This window comes from Telopea speciosissima, chromosome 3 (assembly GCF_018873765.1).
Source record: "Telopea speciosissima isolate NSW1024214 ecotype Mountain lineage chromosome 3, Tspe_v1, whole genome shotgun sequence".
Lineage (NCBI taxonomy): Eukaryota > Viridiplantae > Streptophyta > Magnoliopsida > Proteales > Proteaceae > Telopea > Telopea speciosissima.
Genome location: NC_057918.1, coordinates 58,250,423 through 58,269,541, shown reverse-complemented (window position 1 = coordinate 58,269,541; position 19,119 = coordinate 58,250,423). Strand labels below are relative to the sequence as shown.

General features: G+C 42.2%; 1 protein-coding gene across 1 annotated transcript; it reads left to right on the top strand.

The window, feature by feature from the left end:
• Window positions 1–2,424: 2,424 nt before the first annotated feature.
• On the top strand, window positions 2,425–3,526 carry LOC122655336 (uclacyanin 1-like). Its single transcript, XM_043849541.1, has 2 exons — window positions 2,425–2,662; window positions 2,895–3,526. Exons 1-2 carry the CDS (start codon window positions 2,500–2,502, stop codon window positions 3,524–3,526), a joined length of 795 nt encoding a protein of 264 aa, XP_043705476.1. The 5' UTR covers window positions 2,425–2,499.
• Window positions 3,527–19,119: the final 15,593 nt, after the last annotated feature.

Below are 19,119 nucleotides of genomic sequence, written 5' to 3'. Positions count from 1 at the left end.
GACAGTCCTTTCACGTTGTGTTCACTTGGCTCTTGATCAATAGATAATAAAAAAAAATGGGATAATGAACGCTAACCGGTGTCGCAGCACCGCGTGTACCTGCATCTAGGAACAGTCGTGTGTGAAATGATCGGTACAATACCATAGAAAGGCGAGAAAAGACGAGAGGTGTATCGATCAATTCAAGCACAGCTGTGCCTGGTCTTAGGTACACGTTACGCTGCAGCATCTATTAGCATTTCTTTTCCCTAAAAAAAACAAAGTGTTTCAAAACATTTCGCAAACGAAGCTTCACATAAGCCCCTTCCTAAGTCTGTTGTACAAGCCTCAAATATTATCTCTTATTTATTTTATGGGAATTAGTTTTCTGTCTGGGAGTAGCACTTCCATTTGTCTCCTCCCCATATGAAAAGACACCTCTACCCCCTTGTTTTGAGGAGGAGAGAGAGACACATGGGAGTGTTGATGTAGGCCACACTCCCGGGCAGAAAAGTTTCTCCTTTATTTTATATTTGGTATTTCATTTACTTACAATATTATTCATAAATAGGAAAATACTCATCATTTAGATTCAATAAAAATAATCAAAAAATCAAATTTCAAAAAGATAAAAAGTCAACCGCCCAACTCGAGAGCATTTTCACTTTCACCTGTCTAAGGCTAGGATTTTTCTCAAATCTAAAAGTTTTATAAATCTTAATATGGTAGAACATCACTAAAAATCAAAAAAGTAATAAAATATTCATTTATTTTAATAGCTATAAAAATATTTACATTCAAAACGAGTTTGACAACATTCTCACGCACACCAAAATAAGTAAACTTAGAGTTGTTAATAAGCTAGTTTAATGTTCTACTTAATAATATAAAAGGTGCCAGATCCAAATACCATCATTTGATCTCGAGAACAATCATGTTTTTCTAATTTAACAATAATTAAAATTTCCAAGATAATCTAGATCAATCATGAAGCTATGCATATCAAAACAAAGATCATTAATATGCTAATCTTCTAATATAAATAGGGTCACATGTGTTGGGTCTTACATGTTTAAGAAGAGTAGGAATACTCAAAATAAAGATCAAGAGAAGGTCATGTACAGAGTAAGTTCGAACTTTTTCAGAGCACTTACATTTGAACTTTAGTTCTTCAAAGTGTTTTTTTCCTCAAAGAATCTATTTCTCTTCATTAATAATATATTATTATGATTGATGCGTTCAGTTAGGACCATGATTCCAAGTATTGGTATTATTAGTTAATACGCATTAGTACCCGATATCGTTACAGATCGAACGTATCAACCAAAAAGTGATTTCTTTTTAAATTTACATCCAATAAAGTTCTGAAACGGGTTGATACAATCAGTTCCTATCACAACATATCGGAATTGGTATAGGCGGTAACCGATACAACCATGCACCGATTTTGATACCAATAACCATGGTCAGGACTCAGGGACCAATACTCAAAAAATCTGGGGGAATTATATCATACTAGTTAAAATTTGTTTATGGGAGTTGTTGGTAAGCTCAGGCCCTGTGAAACAATAAAGAAATTCAAAACTCAATTCAGGACATGCAGAAGCTCAAAAGATGAGGAATCCACTTTATTGAATTCCAGCAGAGAAACGTTAGGATTAGGTGAACCCTCTCAATTAAGTCTTAACCAAAAAGCCTATCTACTCTGCCTGCTGCTCCCTTCACATAGTCACATGATAGTGATACAGAAATTCAGGAAAAACCAAGAAGATAAATTGGCAGAAAGAGGAAGTGAAAAATTATTCCCCCACTGAACCCATTTCAACTGGTTTCATAATTATTAGTTGAGAACCACTAACCATAACATACAATAGGAAGTTATTTATTGAAATTTGAATTTTGTTTAATCCATCATTACAGATCCTTTAAGCATGCTTTCTCCAAGTAATCCAGGTTGTCTAATTGATGTGACACATGTGCTTTTCCTGAGATGGTTTGGCCAACTTGTCTGGGTAACCCGGTTAGACCAGCTGGTCAATCCAGCTCAAACAAATAGTTCAGTTTTCTGTTGAGGTTTTGAATTAAACCTTGATCAGATGGGTAGCCCGGATAGCTTTTTGATGTATATATGATAAGCTATACTAAGAAACAAAGCACACAAGAAAAATATACTCATCTGGGTTGGCCAGGAACTAGTGTTTCATTAGCAGTGAATGAGATCAGGGAAGTCAAGAATAGTGAAGAAAGAGAGCAGAATAGGCTGGACCAAACAACTCTGTATTTGCTATTTTAACTACTCAAATAACTTAAACAAATGTACAAACCCCAAAAAAAGACAAGATTTAAGTTAATAAAATACATTTTTAAATTTGAAATCATCTCTACCCTTGAAAAGCTTTCTTTTCTATTGCTATATATATATATTATGAATGATCTCTCATCAAGCATTGAAACCAAACCCATAGAACTGTGTTTGTATGCTTGGACATCTCTCCCTGTTTTTATCATTCCATCAGAAAAATGGCCATGTTTAGAGCACTTCTGAGCCTGATTGTCATACCCATGCTGGTTGAGTTTGCCATGGGAGCGAATTACACAGTGGGAGGTAGCAATGGGTGGGATCTAACCTCCAACTTACAGGCGTGGTCGGCTGCCCAATCGTTCCATGTTGGAGACAACTTGAGTAAGCTTCTTCTCCTGGTTATGTTGTGCTCTCTTCATTTTACTTGCAAGTATCACATTAGCAATGGAAGATGATCAGAAACAGAGGTGGTCTGTCTATTAGATACAGTACTACTCTAATGCCTAATCTGCCCTGAATTTGCTTAAGCTCCATGGCTCTTTACAGAAATAACAATAAATTAGTCATGAACTTCCAATTACAGAACACTCACCATGGCCTTCAATGCTTGCAGTTTTCCAATACTCGTCGCCTCACAATTTGGCCGAGGTTACAAAGTCCGATTATGACTCCTGCCAGGCAACCAACGCGCTCCAGGTTTACAGTGACGGCAACACTGTGATTACATTAACCACTCCAGGGAAGAGATACTTCACATGTGGAGTCCCAGGACATTGTACCCAAGGAATGAAGCTCCAAGTTGACACTCTAGCTACTTCTGCTGCTACTGCTCCATCACCCAGTACGGCAACTTCTCCTTCCACCTTGCCAAATATTGCCACCTCTCCTACACCTGCTGTAGCAACTGCTCCTTCGGCCACCCCTCCTTCACCTTCTGTAGCAACTGCTCCTTCGGTCATCCCTCCTTCACCTGCTGTAGCAACTGCTCCTTCAGCCACCCCTCCATTGCCTAGCACTGCAACTTTGGCTCCATTCAGTCCCCCCTCATTGGCACCAGATGGATCTGTTCCTAGTGGATTGTCACCCATCCTTCCCTCTTCTGAATCTCCTGGGGTGGCGCCTTCTGGAATTGCATTTACAACACCACCACCTCCCTCTACCTCGTCGGCTAACAGGGGCCATTTACAGACGAAGCTGCTCATCGTTGGAATATGTTTTGGAATGAAGATGTTGCAGGCCTTTTAAGCATCAGCAACATGTTGTGTGAGGTGTCTTCTTGTTGTAGAAATTCTTGTCACTTCTTTCTTTTCTTTTTTTTTTTTTTTTCCTAAACATTCTTGTTCTGTACTCTCTCCGGCTCTCCCTTAGCCATGCGAGAAGATAGAAATTTTATCTTATTTCCCTTTTAATGTTTCAGAGTAAAAATGATATGCCCTACCCTAAACCTCTGCGGCTCCTTCAACTATCATTTCTGAACTTTTGATCAACACAACTCACAACCAAGCTTGGCTGCACAATTCAACCAGAGGACAATAAGAATTCCAAAGTATATTTTTTTTTTTGGGGGGGGACTAAAAATGAACAATTCTAGATTTTGGGATTTTGAACAATTTTAGAAACATGAATTGTAGCTCAATTCTAAGAATTGTAGAATTGCATTTGGAAGGCACAAATGTTGTTCTTTGATTCTAATGGCTTAGAATAGAAACATGTTTGGTTGGCACGAATTCTCAAATACATAATTCTTAAATCACTGAACAAAAAAAAAATTAAATAACGAATGGATTGTAGGAGATGCACACACACACACACACAGAGCTCCAGCAACCATTTCAGTTGCAGAGGTTGGTAACGCCTAACCTAAAAAGAGAGGGAGAAAGTAGAAAGTGGTAATAACGCTTAATCGGATCCTACTTTTACCTCCATTTGAACAAAAAACACAAGATTGAAAAGACAATACTAGAGCATAAACATGGCCCATTATGGCAATCTCTCGACCGGAGACACATATGTCACCAAAGAATGCCGATCTCAAATCGACAAAATCAAAACACATGAGAAAAGAAAATTGAAAACCTTACCTGCAAATATCAGAATTAGAGAATTATCGTATGGGAAGAGAAGACCATGGCGTGGAGGAGATAAAGAAAGGTTCGATGGGTAAAGAATAGCTCCACATGAGAGAGAGAGAGAGAGAGAGAGAATTGCTGAACTTAACGGACTCGCCCATCACCCGTCGACGGAGAAGGAACCCCAGAGTTACAGCAGGGAGAGGAAACATAACCCTCCCTCCTTATGTGCAATATTTTGTTAGAACACAGGTTTACCATTTTACCCTTCAATTTGAACGTGAACTGAACCACCTTACGAAGAATCCAGTCCAACCCCGGAATCCGACTCAGGGTCTGACCTTCTAGCATCTGCAGAAAAAAGAGGTCCAGAATTTGAGAGTCAGTGTTGTGGGTAAAAACTAGCCTCAGGGTCATTAACGCAGTCCCACACATGGTGGGTCATTAACGCAGTCCCACATCGATGTGTGAAAAGAAGACAATGGTTCTTATAAGGATTGGAGTCCTCAGTCCCTCGTGAGTTCTTTTAAATCATGAGAGTGACATTAAGTTAGTTTTGGTGGACAGCTCAGATCGACGCCGTCTATGAAAATCCCTATTCGGGTAGGTAAAAAGTAGCAATGCACTCTTCCCTCTCACAAGGAGGCCTCTGTTGTGGGTAAAAAACTAGCCTCAGGGAGCGAGTAAAGACAATCTCACATCAGTGAATGAAAGGAAGACTATGGTCCTTATAAGGATTGGAGTCCTTACTCCCTCATGAGGCCTTTTAAAACCATGAGAGCGACATTAAGTTAGCTTCGGTAGGTAGCTTAGAGCAAACAGTATCATGAGGTCACCCCTGAGGTTAGTTTTTAACTGCAACAGAGGCCCCCCAGTGAAGGGAAGTAGGTAGCTTAGAACGAACAATATGATGATGTCACCCCTGAGGCTAGTTTTTACCCACAACAAAGCCCCCCAATGAAGGGAAGTCGCCCTCACGGTTTTAAAAGGCTTCATGAGGAAGTGAGGACTCCAATCCTTATAAGGACCACGGTCTTTCCGTCACTCACTGATGTGGGACTGCCTTTAGTTTCCTCTGAGGCTAGTTTTTATCTACAACTAAGGCCTCTCAACGAAGGGAAGAGCGTGTTGCTAGGTTTTACTAACGCAAGCAGGGATTCTCACAGACAGCGCCAATGATGAGGTCAAGGAATATGTCTTATGATATTGTCCTCTCTGAGCTGCCCGCCAAAACTAGTTTAATGTCGCCCTCATGGTTATTAAAAGGCCTAATGAAAGAGTAAGGACTCCAATCCTTACAAAGACCACATTCTTCCCTTCACTCACCGATGTGAGACTGTCTTTAATTAAGTCTAGATCCTCTACCCATGTAGGAGCCCACCGCACATGATGAGAACCAACCAAAAAGAATCTTCAACCCTACGTGATCCTCTAAGCCCTATGTTAGATAGGGGAGAGATTTTGTTTGATTGGTTCTCACCATGTGGGGTGCCAACCCACATGGTAGAGGATCCAGACTCGTCTTTAATCACCCAAGGCTAGTTTTGACCGATAACAAGCCGACATTACAATTTTGGACTCTGGGTCGAATTGTGGATTACACCCCTAATTCCTACTTACGTGTATACTCTTCCAAATGCGATCCTGATTCTCGATTCAAAGTTGAGAATCAGAATCAGTATGAGAATTAAGGCACCGTTTGATAACCTTACCTGGTGTTTCTGTTATGGAAGTGTGCTGCGTAACAAGAAAACATTTTTTTGTTGTGCAGCACAATTTTTTTCATTTTCTTTGCTGAGAAACTGTTTTTTACCTACTTGATAAACCTGTTCTGAAAACATTTCCAGAACACAAATGAACACCATTAGTGCTTGATAAAATTTGTTTCTGTTTTGGAAATGTGACCAACTTTAATCAATAATTATATTGAATAATGTATTTTAATAATATTTATGCTGAATATTGCATTTTAAACATTGTAATTAAAATATGGGTAGTTCCTAATTGATGTTAATTACGATAATGCCATTTCTTTTTCAATTATACAAAAAAAAAAAGACTTGTAAAATCCTTTTTCAAGGACCAAATTAAAAATGTCTAATTTTAAAGATGTCATTAAAAATATGCATAACTAACTATGCTATGAACATTTCAATAAAGATCCCCTTGGTCTAATAAAAGTGTACAACAAAGCTTAAAATAAACAGGCCTTGGTCCAATTAAAGTCCACAACAAAGCTTAAAATAAACATTGTACTTAAAAGGATTGTGGTCCAATAAAAGTCCACAGCAAAGCAAGGGGGTGCCAAATATGCTCAAATGGGGTTCTAATTTTCTCCTTTGTTTAAATCAAGCTTCTGAACAACACCAAGGATATCTTTAAATATCCTTGACCTTTCCTCTGCATCTTCAATTTGTCCAGTTAACATCCTTTTTTTTTCCTCCTCGCCTTGGATTGCTCTTTGTATATATCCCTTGACATAATCTGATGAAGGGGGAGTGTCAGGAGAAGGAGCAGATGTGGACGGTCCCACAGAATCAGTTGTGGGTGGGTTAACTTTGGTAGTAGAGCTGTTGTTTTCATCTTCCACCCATTTGAAAAAATTGCAACTACGGTTTGAAACCTGTATGCCATATAAACTATTATATATTAAAATACCCTTATTGGTTTAAAAAGAAAAAAAAATGGATTGAATTTCAATTAGAATGTATAAGTTGATAGTCTTATACCCCTGTAGATTGCGGACAACACCAAAATCGTCGGCCTAGATTTGTTTCTGATTTTGGAATTCGAACTGTACATTGTCCCAAGCCACAACCACATAATCGAAATTCGTCCACTCACATAAAAAAATGAAATATGGTTTGGACATTTGAAGAAGTCTCTGTCACTATTTGGACCGTTCTTTGTTCTGTAAACTTTACACAATGTTTGACAGACTTCGCATTTTGCAATGGTACCCATGGACGCATTGAAAGTCATCTATTCAATACTAAAAGAAATAAATGCAATAACAGTTATGCAAAATGTAACATAATTTAGACTTAACCATATGTAGTTTAATAAAAGTTACTACAATCACTGTCAGATTAAAGCTAACAAAATTGCTAAATCAAATAGAATAAGAACAGTATAATGAAACAGTGTACTTTAAAAGTTCAAACATTACAATGTGAGGACCACTATTAAACTGGAATCTGCACTAACCTCCTTCTTCTAGCCATACTATTTGCAATAATTATTCGAAGCTCATTCATAATTCTTGCCCCTACCCTTTGAGGTACAGTTAAACCAGTTTGCTCAAAAGTTTGACGAACTGGATTTAGCTCATCTTTCACTGGTTGTTCATTCCCATATTCTTCAAATAATTCATCCCGTCATTGTTCTTCTTTGATGTAGTTGTGCAGTCCACAACATGCTACTATAATTGCGGCTTAATCCTTAATGTCATAAGGTTTCATTAATCTTAAAATTTGAAACCTATTTTTCAACACGCCAAATGTCCTTTCAATAACATTCCGCAAAGAGGAATGCCGGTGGTTGAACAATTCTTTCGCTGTTGTTGCACGTCCTCTATCCCCTTCAAAATCTTGTAAATGATATCTTTCACCTTGAAACGGTGTTAAAAATCCTAGTTGACTTGCATAACCTGAGTCAACAACATAATACTTGTCTTGAAGTATTATGGACATTGTAAATTAACATTTTAGTAAAAACATTCAAATATAATTTGTATAAGATTAAATTTATAGTAATAAATTATACCTGGAGGTGGATGAGGAAATCCCAAGTTGGGATTTGATCTTGCTGCTTCAAATACCAGAGCATCATGTGCACTTTCTTCCCAGCCTACGTACACAAATGTGAAACGTATATTGAAGGAACATACACACATCACATTCTGTGTGATTAATCATTTTCGATTCCTATAACGGGTTTGATCTAGAACCGGGACAGCAGCACTAATATGAGTACCGTCTATCGCACTAATGCAATCCTATATGATATAGGCAACAAACCAAAATCATGGACTTGTCATCCTAAACAATAATATATAATTCCATATTCTGTTTTGAGACTACCTTAAAATATAGGTAGTCACTTTTTAATTGTTGTGCGGCTAAATGACAACATCTCCTACTAGATTTACCATGCAGTATTGAGGAATTTCATCATCTACTTATACGTACCATCTTATCTTATCATGGAGGTTGAGAAAAACATGTCTTTCCATCCTAAAATGTTCGTAGCATAGATTTGAATGTCCATTCAAAATTTTTGCTACCTTAATAGATGCTGTGTAATAACTATCCATTAATGGCTCTCTAATCCGGTAATGATCTATTTGTCTTTGAAGTTCACATATCATGAGTATATCATCATCACTTGATGAATCATCATGATGATCATTGTTCATTGACATATCTGTATATACATAGACATATCAATATGACTATAAATTCTTTTAGCAAAATGCAATTTAATCAAAGTAGAAGAAGTCAAATGCATAACATATAAGTAAAAAAACAAATATCCAGAAACAAATCACTTAATAAAATGACATACAAGTCTAAAGCAATCATCCAAATACACCATACATATCCTACATCCAAGTGTACCCTAACTATTCAAAATCAAATATCCAAAAGTACCATAAAATATCTTAAACAATCAACCAACTTAAAACGGTATTATTCAAATCCAGAAATCATCATACACTCCAATCCTACAAGACTACTCCCTAAGCAAAGCTCTCAACATCCACATCTTTTTTTCAGGAATCACTTCAACAAATGACAGTCTCCAAACAGGGTCACCGTGAATTTTCTTCTGAGCCTTCACATACATATCCTCTGTAATGTCTGGTACAGAGTCTAACACAGTTTGACAGCTCTTAATACTGTAGGGTCCATCTACTAGAGGATCTGCAGGAATGACAGTACTAGTACATGCTGCTGGTTGGGTGGATGAAGTGGGAGTGCAACTGCCTGCTCGTTCCATTTTCCAATTAAGAAACCTAGTAAAATCTGCAGTACAAGCAGTCAATGATTTGTCGGTACCCTTCTTCCTTCGATCTTTTGGTGTTCTATTCAAGTTCCTCTTTTTGGTTAGAGTATGAGTCACTTCTTCCTCTCCATCACTTGATTCTATGTCATCCAAACCTCCATAGTTTGGAGAATCTATTTGGGTTTGAGGAATAACATCCTCAGGCTCATCGATGGCCCTAGGAGGAATGTTCACTATCATTTGACTCACCCCTCTATCTCCCCGAGCACGATGTTCCAAAAAAAGCTCTTCCAACTCAGGCCACCATGGAAGACCACTCTTTCGAAATTTAGACCAAGTTGGGTTTGCCTGTTGGTAAACAACCATGGATTTAGTACACCTAACTTTTTAACTTTAATTAGATATATAATATATAACTAAAAAAAAAAAACTTCGTTTATTACCTGTATAGCCCGTTCCCAAACAGAATCTTCAGCAGTAGCAGTCCTAGTCTGATGGTCCCAACCAAATCCTGTTGTATCTAGCAGTTTCTTGAAGCTATCATAATCACCCCGTAATTTGTACATTTTATTATGGAATTGGTCCTTAGTAAAAGAACGTCGAAATGCAGCTTCAAGTGCAGCTTTGATGTTACTCCAACCAGTCTTGGTAAAGGTTGTGTTTGTCTTTTGACCATTTCTCATATTATCAACCATTAGAGTAATGAATTTTTCGATCTCAATTGCAGTCCAGTTGATAAACATTGGGGCAGGATTTGAACTAGATACCATTTGAAAACCTAAATAAATAAATAAATAATATAACAATTGGTTATCATTATATATAAGTTATATTAAAAAAAAAAAAAAAAAAAAAATATGCATGGTTGACCTCAACTAATCCCATTATTTACTTAAAAGGGTTCAGACTTCCAATAAAGGAACAAACCCCAGACTTTGACTGCAGAAAAACAACAAACAAAGAAGAAGAAGAAGAAGAGGAGGAAATCCACTTGATGCAAAAATCAACAGCAAACAAGCTGCAGAAGTCACATCTATCCACTTGGTAAAATGTAGATTAATGAAATTCAAGAAAAAAGAGTCATCTCTCTCTATCATTACAAATATGAATAAAATGGAATCTATCTTATGACATCTGAAATACCAACATAACCTAGCAAAATAACAAACTACTTAAGTCACATCTATCCATGAGTTTCCACTATACTAAAATATAACAAGGACTAAATCAGTCTTCAAGGTGACAGTGCATACAGCACAAGATCCAAAAAAAAAAAAAAAGAAGGCAACTTTTTGAAATTGTTAATTGACATAGTTCCATCTCTACCATGCACCCAGTAGACCAATATATCCCAGAATGACTTCAAAATTCAGATATGAGTCTTTTCCCATTCAACACTTCAAGCACCAGAACCCCAAAGCTATAAACATCAGTTTTTTTAGTTCAAATATCTCTCTGCATATACTCTCCAAATGGCATTACAAGTTGAAGCTCTTAGCATCAAACATATAACAGTGCTTAAAGAGAATTACTTTATACTTTTAATATGAGGGATTGGAAATATCTGCACATACAATGACTCGCATACAAGATAGGAACTAGTCATTTGAAAATGGAGAAAAGGAGGAAAAAATGGATCTTTGGACTTAATAACATGGAGGATGGACATTTGAACACCCTTTATGCAATTGATAATAGGGAAACTTTAGTAATGGACCTGTTGTCATTCATTGACAGAGAATAACACAAATACACACATGCACATGAACCATTAAATTTGCATGGCGTGGAAGCATGCATCTGTTTTCCAAAGTCAACTTCAGGTTAATGTGCCTCTTAACAATTCACTGGTCTAATGATTCTTAATCACTAAAGTCAGTTATTCACTACTAGAATGAGGCATGGTTTTACAGGAATAAGAAGGGGGGTAATTTTTTAAACTAAGAAATAAGGCCTTAAAAACAAAACCCACGATTTGGGTTTGGGGTTGTCTTCAACCTCCAGCTAGGCAAGAGGTGGACAAACCAGCAGACTTTTGAAGGATAGCACTCCTTTAGTGCTTCTCAGTTGGACCTAAGATTTTAAGGGGAGGTAGATGATACATAGACTTGTTGAATGCAACTAAGATTCAACCCAATCAGCAAGTGAAGAGAGGATTTTAACCCCTTGAAATCACATCTGGTGGTGGTTTTGGAACAAACTGGGGTTTGTAGGTTTTGATTCATACAAATAATAAAATATTTCACTAGCAAAGATCAACTGCAGAATCACTTCAGGGATCTTGTCACGTTGGCTTCATCCAATTATTTTTAACTAAAAACATCAAATTTAATGGGTACAAGGGTAAAAATGAAGACTGCAACTTTAAGAGGAAAATCCAGATGAAGAGACATCACAAGTTATTTCATCCCTGTTTTTTCCCTCTTTCTAGCATCTATAATAGAGGAACATCCAGATCAAGAGACAAGACTCACAAAGCAACCCATTCGGCTGAAAAAATTCAAGCCTATATAACAAGGAAAATTCAAGGGTAGAGGTCTTTGAGACATCAAAACATATAGAATCTAAAAATTGATTAATTAATACACTACAGATCTCAATATTTATACAAAAAATAATACACTACAGATCTCATGAAAAAAAAAATAGTAAATGAGAAGAAAAAAAAAGCCCTAAAATCTTGAACAGGGAGTGACAGAGAGGGAAAGAGAGAGTGAGCGAGAGAGAGTGCATGATGGAAAAGACAGAGAGTTACCTTCAGAGTTGCAGAAAACCACCGAAATCCGTTCAGATCGATAACCCCCAGAGCTCGACAGAGCGAGAGAGCGAGACGAGGCAGTGAGACCAGGGAGAAGAGTGCGTGAAGAAGCACTGTAAAATGCGCCACCGAAATCCCTTCTGATTTATAGGAGAACCCCCAGAGAGTTCCAGGCAGCGAGAGAGCGAGAGAACGAGACCTTCATGAAGTTGTGAGATTGATCTCTAGGAGAACCCACAGAGAGCGAGCAATCAGAGCGAGAGATCGAGAGAGTGAGAGATCGAGGGAGCGAGAGAGCGAGAGAGCGAGAGAGCGAGAGGAGTTCCTTCGTTGAATAATTGTTAGGTTTTGGGGTGGGGTTGGGTTAAAAGTATCGGGCACAGTTTTTAATCAGTTTGTGCTGAGCAAGCAGACATGTTCTGTAAAATGTCTTCTGGAGAGTATAAATTCTGATTTATGCTGCAGAAAACAATTTATAAAGAACAGTGGTTATCAAGCAGTTTTTGTGCTCTGGTGTGTTTCTCAGCAAAAAAGAACACCAGAAACTGTTTCTGGGAATGTTATCAAGCGGTGCCTAAATTACACAGATCTCCCCTGACCTAAGCCTTAATTAAACTGACCTCCCCTATGTTTCTGACAATTACTCCCGTACCCCCTGATGCTAACCGTGTTAGTGAAAAATATGCTCTGACCAAAATGCCCTTTCATATAAACCACAGATTTTTTATGATTATGCCCCACGGACATTGCATTTCATAACCGCCAGATGCTGTACTACTTCCTGGATAAGCTACCCTAAGCCATTTTTTGGTGACAGTAGGAAGGGAGAGGTCTTTTTCTAGTGTCAATCCCATGACTGTTTGTTTGAAACTACCATTGGAGAGAGCGTCGCAGCGAGAGTTCCAAGTCTTGACAGTTGTTAAAGAGCTCTCCGTTGAACGTTGGTGGGAGATCGTAGATGTAACCCTTGCCAAAACTGCATTGGTCTTCGGAGGAGCCATTTTTGACAGGGTTGCTCAAGGGGGAGAAATGGCAAAGAGAGATAGAGATGGGGAGAGAACGAGCCATGAAGAGGGTAAGAAGCAAATCTCCCTGAATCCCTAAAGAAACATAGATGCAACTCGATAAATGATAATCTTTCTAGTTGTAGAAGAATGCTGAAATCAAGCACCATGTTCTGGATCAGGTTTGCAGTTGGAGGGGGTGAGCCACTATAAGGCTGGTGACTGGTTGAGTTTGATTCACGGCCATCATCATCTATCGCTAGGCTACCTTCTACAATGAAGATTGAGGAGGAAGCAGAACTAGAGAAATGAAGAAGAGTAGGCAAAGCTACAAAGATGGGGCAGGGTCACAGAGGGGTGGGGGCGGGTGGATGAGGATGGGGGTTGATACATCCAAGATTCACCGAACCAGTCAGCGGCAGCCACGTGTCACAAAGCGACCCGCTCCAGAACCAAGGAGAACCAACCGGGGGTCCCACCCGGGCGCGGCCAGCACCCAGGCGCAGCCTCACCTAGGCGCGGCCTACACCAAGGCGCCGCCTGCCCCAGGCGTGGCCTACACCCAGGCGCGGCCTCACCCAGGTGCGGCCTGCACCCAGGCGCGGCCTCACCCAGGGGTGGCCACACCCAGGCAAGGCCTGCACCCAAGCGCGGCCTCACCCAGGCGCGGCCTATACCCAGGCGCGACCTCTCACCCAGGCGCGGCATCGTGGAAGCAGACGTGATGTACACGGACACCGAGGCCGCTCGTTTATGACCCAATTATGTCACTACAGACTTATACCACCACCAGGACTCTAGGCCACCGCTTGGAAGTCACGTCACCCAGACGGATTCAAGCACCCATGACGTTATCACCACACACGAGTATCTATCCGCCAAGGATCTTGATACCACTGGGACACTCCCTCTCGCAGGGAGATGACCAATCAGAATAGAGCCCTACTACCCAGGGCCTCTATCCACTTAACGGCACACTCGCCATCTAACTGGGACTCTCCATATCATCATACTCCACTATAAAAGGAAAGGTACGCCACCCTTAGAGGGGACATCTAAACTCATATTGAATAATCACTATTCATCTATTTGCTCAGGAGATCTAACTTTGGCAGCGGAGAGCCCTAGGCCGGAACCACACCGGTTCTCTCTGTTGACCCCTTGGTCCACTTGTAGGTGACGGTACACGCAGGACCGCACGATGATTTCTTGACGCAACAGATTGGCGCCGTCTGTGGGAACGACGCTAGCCATTACATCTACTAGCTCACTTCCATATTCATTCAATGGCACGAAGGAAGACTACAACCACCAACAACGTGGCGAGGGATGGATCACCACCCCCAGAGTGCTCTCACCGCAAAGCCAATGACCAGGACTATGTCCCTTTGGAGGAAGAGATCCTCCTTAATGACCAGTTTGTGGTCGACAAGCCCAACAATGACGAGGCAGATGATGTGGTGGTGGAGGTGATACCTAACCCCAATGCACCAGCAACTGTGGGTCAGATCAACAACCTGTAGCGACAGATCCTCGATGAACAACGACTCGTTCGAGAATACTTGACACAGCGTGCGATGTCTCACCGTCGAAGGACGTCACCGTCAGCAAGAGCAGAGTCCGTACCTCGACAAGAGCCAAACCCTAGGAGATCATCTCTCAGAGGCGTGGGATCAGAGAGACTTACGCGACGGGTAACCCCTACTCCGCAGCGGTGGGAGCCTTCCCAGCATCCCAGGAGAACAAGAGACCTCCCACCATGGTCAGAGTGTGGGAGGACACCAACACCCAGGGCGAGGATGCCTAGCCCGGAAAGATCGGTCCAGAGGTCTGTGTTCGACAGACGACTTGAAGAAGGTCACATACCACGACGAAGCCGGACCTACAGAGAGGAAAGCCCCTCACCTTCGCTACAGGGTTCATCGCGGCGTGACCATTCACCATACTGCCAACACTCAAGGCGAGAGGAGACATCCAGGAGAGAGTGTGAATGAGGTCGCAGTGAACGTCCTGCCAGGCATGAGAGACAGACATGGGATGAGGAGCTCGATCGAAGACTCTGCGACCTAGATGAGAAGCTGGAAGGGCTGAAGAAGCAGACCAAAGGAGAGACACATTCCATACCTGGACAACACCCATTCTTGACAGAGATCATGTCAGCCACGCTACCTTTCAGGTTCCGACTACCCACCTTTGAACTTTATAGTGGTACCACTAACCCTAATGACCACATCAACTACTTTAATGGCATGATGACACTATATGGTGGGTCAGACGTGGTCTCCTTTCGGGCATTCCCTGCATCCCTCAAGGGAGCAGCCACATCATGGTTCTTCAGACTACGACTGAGATCTATAGGTTCGTTCACGAAGCTATACGAACAGTTCGTCACCCGCTTCTAGAGTAGTGTCTAGCAGAAGAAGACCACCGTCAACCTACTGAACATGGTACGAAACCCTGAGGAATCTCTCAGGGAGTATGTTAGCAGGTTCACCAAGGAGTCCTTGGAGGTTTGAGACTTGGACGACCAGACACAGCATGCAGCCCTAGCAGGAGGTATCAGGGACCTGGACCTGATCAAGGACCTGGCACGTCATGAGACCAGGACTATGAAAGAGCTCCTGGAGTAGTGCAACGAGTTTACAAATATGGCTGAGGTACTACGAGCTAGAACGAAGATAATCGAGGCCAAGCCGCAGGACAGCAAGAGGTCAGCACCTGATGACAGCAAAGAAAATAAGAGGTCGAGGATAGAGCGTCGACAAGAGAAGGGCGACCGCCCATCTGGGAGGACTGACCATCGCGTAGAGAGAAGTGAGAGGGTAAGCAGCCCTGAGTTCACACCACTGAACACCACCAGGTCCCAGATCCTCATGCAGATCCAAGACCGTGACCTACTCCATTGGCCATGACCCATGCTAGTAGGACCAGAGAAGCGAAACCCTAACAAGTACTGTCTCTTCCACAAAGAGAATGGTCACGACACAGAGGAGTGCTATCAATTGAAGAAAGAGATTGAACAACTTATAAGAGCAGGAAGCTTGAACAAGTATGTGAAGGGGAGACGTGACAACCGCTCAGGTCAAGGAGGTAGAGGTCATGACGGAGACAAAATAGAACCGAGATGAGAAGAAAGAAGAACAGATCGAGAGAGAGACCGCCTAGAAGAGCGGAGAGATGCAACAGAACGTAATGGCACCAAGGGACCTCCTATCCTCACTATACTTGGAGGACCGGGGCAAGAGTCCACCAGGAAGGCTAAAGCCCATGCCAGGTTCGTGGGAGTGGCAGAGAAGCCAAGTAACATAGCCAAGATCAAGACGGTGATCTCCTTCTCGGATGAAGACCTAGAAGGACTAAGCTTCCAGCATGAGGATGCCCTGGTAGTACAGGTGGAGGTAGCCAACCGACTTGTACACAGGGGCATCTGTAGACGTACTCTCCTTGGACGCCTATTGACAGTTAGGGTTTGGGGGATCATCTCAAACCAGAGCCCACTTACCTCCATGGATTCTCAGGTGCCACCGTCTCCATCAGAGGTATCATAGAACTACCCGTCACCTTCGGGGTACATCCTCGACAAGTGACTATCATGGTGAACTTTATGGTTGTCAAGTCCGTGGTGTCCTTCAATGGTCTCCTAGGGTGACCGTCTCTGATAGCCCTTAGAGGAGTCATATCGCCACTCCACCTGAAGATGAAGTTCCCCACCGAGAATGGGGTAGGCGAAGTCCGAGCAAATCAAAAGAAAGCAAGGGAGTGCTACACCACCTTCATGAAGAAGAATAATGGTAACACCCGCGGAATGGCACTCTGCCTAGAGAACATGGTCTGTGACTAAAGAGATGAACTGACAAAGTGAAGAGGAAGACCAATGGAAGACCTCATCCCATGGCCCCTCAGCAGGGATGACCAAGGTCGTACAGGTTGGCTTACTACTAAGCAAGGAACAGAAAAAAGGACTTGGACACCTCCTCCAAGCGAACATGGACTTCTTTGCATGGTCAACCTCTGACATGCCTAGAATACCACGTTCCATAGTAGAGCACCGACTACATGTTGACCCAACCAGGAAGCCCATCCAACAAAAGCGGCGTAACTTCGCCCTCGACCGACAAGCATCAATCAAGGAAGAGGTCTAGAAGTTTAGCCAGTCAGGATTCATCAGAAAGGAGAAGTTTCCAACTTGGCTCGCAAACGTGGTCATGGTACCAAAGCCAAGTGGGAAGTGGAGGAAGTGTGTCGACTACACCAACCTGAACAAGGCATGCCCAAAAGATGAGTACCCACTGCCAAGGATCGACCTATTGATCGATGCCACCGCCGGCCATGAGATGCTGAGTTTCATGGATGCCTACTCCGGGTACAACCAGATCCTCATGCATGAGGGTGATGAGTCCTACACCGTATTCCGGACAGACAAGGAGAACTACTACTACCACGTCATACCGTTCGGGTTGAAGAATGCAAGGGCCACCTATCAAAGGATGGTCAACAAGATGTTTGAGGAACAGATCGAGTGCAACATGGAGGTATATGTAGATGACATGCTCGTGAAAAGCATCCACGCCAGCCAGCACCTGACTGACCTAGAGGAAGCATTCACAGTACTGAGGAGGAACCAGATGAAGCTAAACTCTACAAAGTGCACCTTCGGTATAACGTCAGGAAAATTTTTGTGGCTCAAGGTCTCAGTACGCGGAATAGAAGCCAACCCATCCAAGATCAAGGCCATCCAAGAGATGGCACCTCCTTGAACAATCAGGGAAGTGCAGAGGTTGAATGGAAGGGTCGCCGCCCTTTCAAGGTTCGTGTCACGGGTAGGTGACAAGTGCCTACCATTCTTCAAAACATTGAAGAACCTCTGGACTTCACATGGACAGAAGAGTGCCAGAAGGCGTTCGAAGAATTGAAGGAGTACCTAGAGAGCCCACCGTTGCTTGGGCGACCAGAACCTAACGAAGAATTGCAGCTCTACCTGGCCACTACCCCTATTGCGGTCAACGCAGTACTGCTGAAAGAAGAAGACAAAGTCCAAAGGCCCATCTACTATGTCAGTCATGTTCTGATTGATGTAGAAACCAGGTATACCAAGATCGAGAAGGTAGCCTATGCATTGGTAATCGTGGCTAGGAAGCTACAACCATACTTCCAAGCCCATACCATCACAGTCCTCACAGACCTACCGCTGAAGAAGGTACTCCTCAAGCCAGACGTCTCCGAACGATTGATAGCATGGGCAGTGGAGTTAAGTGAGCATGACATCAGGTTCCAACCAAGGACAGCCATCAAAGGTCAAGCCCTGGCAGATTTCATTGCAGAGTGTACCCTATCTGAGATCGAGCCAGAGATAGGGGAACCCAAGGAGAAGGATCCCGGATCGTGGGACATGTTCATGGACGGGTCGAGTAATGTGGCAGGAAGCGACGCTGGCCTCATATTAACGAGCCCCGAAGGATTTCGTATCCAATATGCTCTCCGATTCACCTTCCAAGCATCCAACAATGAAGCAGAATACGAAGCACTACTAGCTGGACTCTGGGTGGCCAAGGCCATTCAAGTCACACACCTAGCCACCCGGAGCGACTCCCAGCTTGTGGTGAATCAAGTGAATGGAGAGTACGAGGAGAAAGATGATAGGATGGCATCATATCTAGCACGTGCTCAAGCATTGATTGAGGGTTTTGTGAATTTTGAGATGGTTCGAGTTCCCAGGGATGAGAATGCCGCCACCGCCGCCCTATCCAAGCTAGCCAATGAGGAACTCCAAAATTTGGCTAGTGCAGTCTATGTTGAGATCCTGCATGAGCCAACGTATAAGGAAAAGTAGGTTAACAAAATCGAGGAGGGACCTAGCTGGATGGACCCCATACTCAACTACCTCCAGAACGACGTCTTACCAGAAGACAAGGTTGAGGCAAAGAAGATCAGGATGAGAGTTGCAATGTACACCGTCCTAGATGGGGTACTGTACACGCGGGGGGCAACAGCACCACTACT

Coding starts and splice junctions, on each gene's coding strand:
- LOC122655336 (XM_043849541.1), top strand. CDS start 2,500: ATGGCCATGTTTAGAGCACTTCTGAGCCTGATTGTCATACCCATGCTG. Junction 2,663..2,894: donor CCATGTTGGAGACAACTTGA/GTAAGCTTCTTC, acceptor CAATGCTTGCAG/TTTTCCAATACTCGTCGCCT.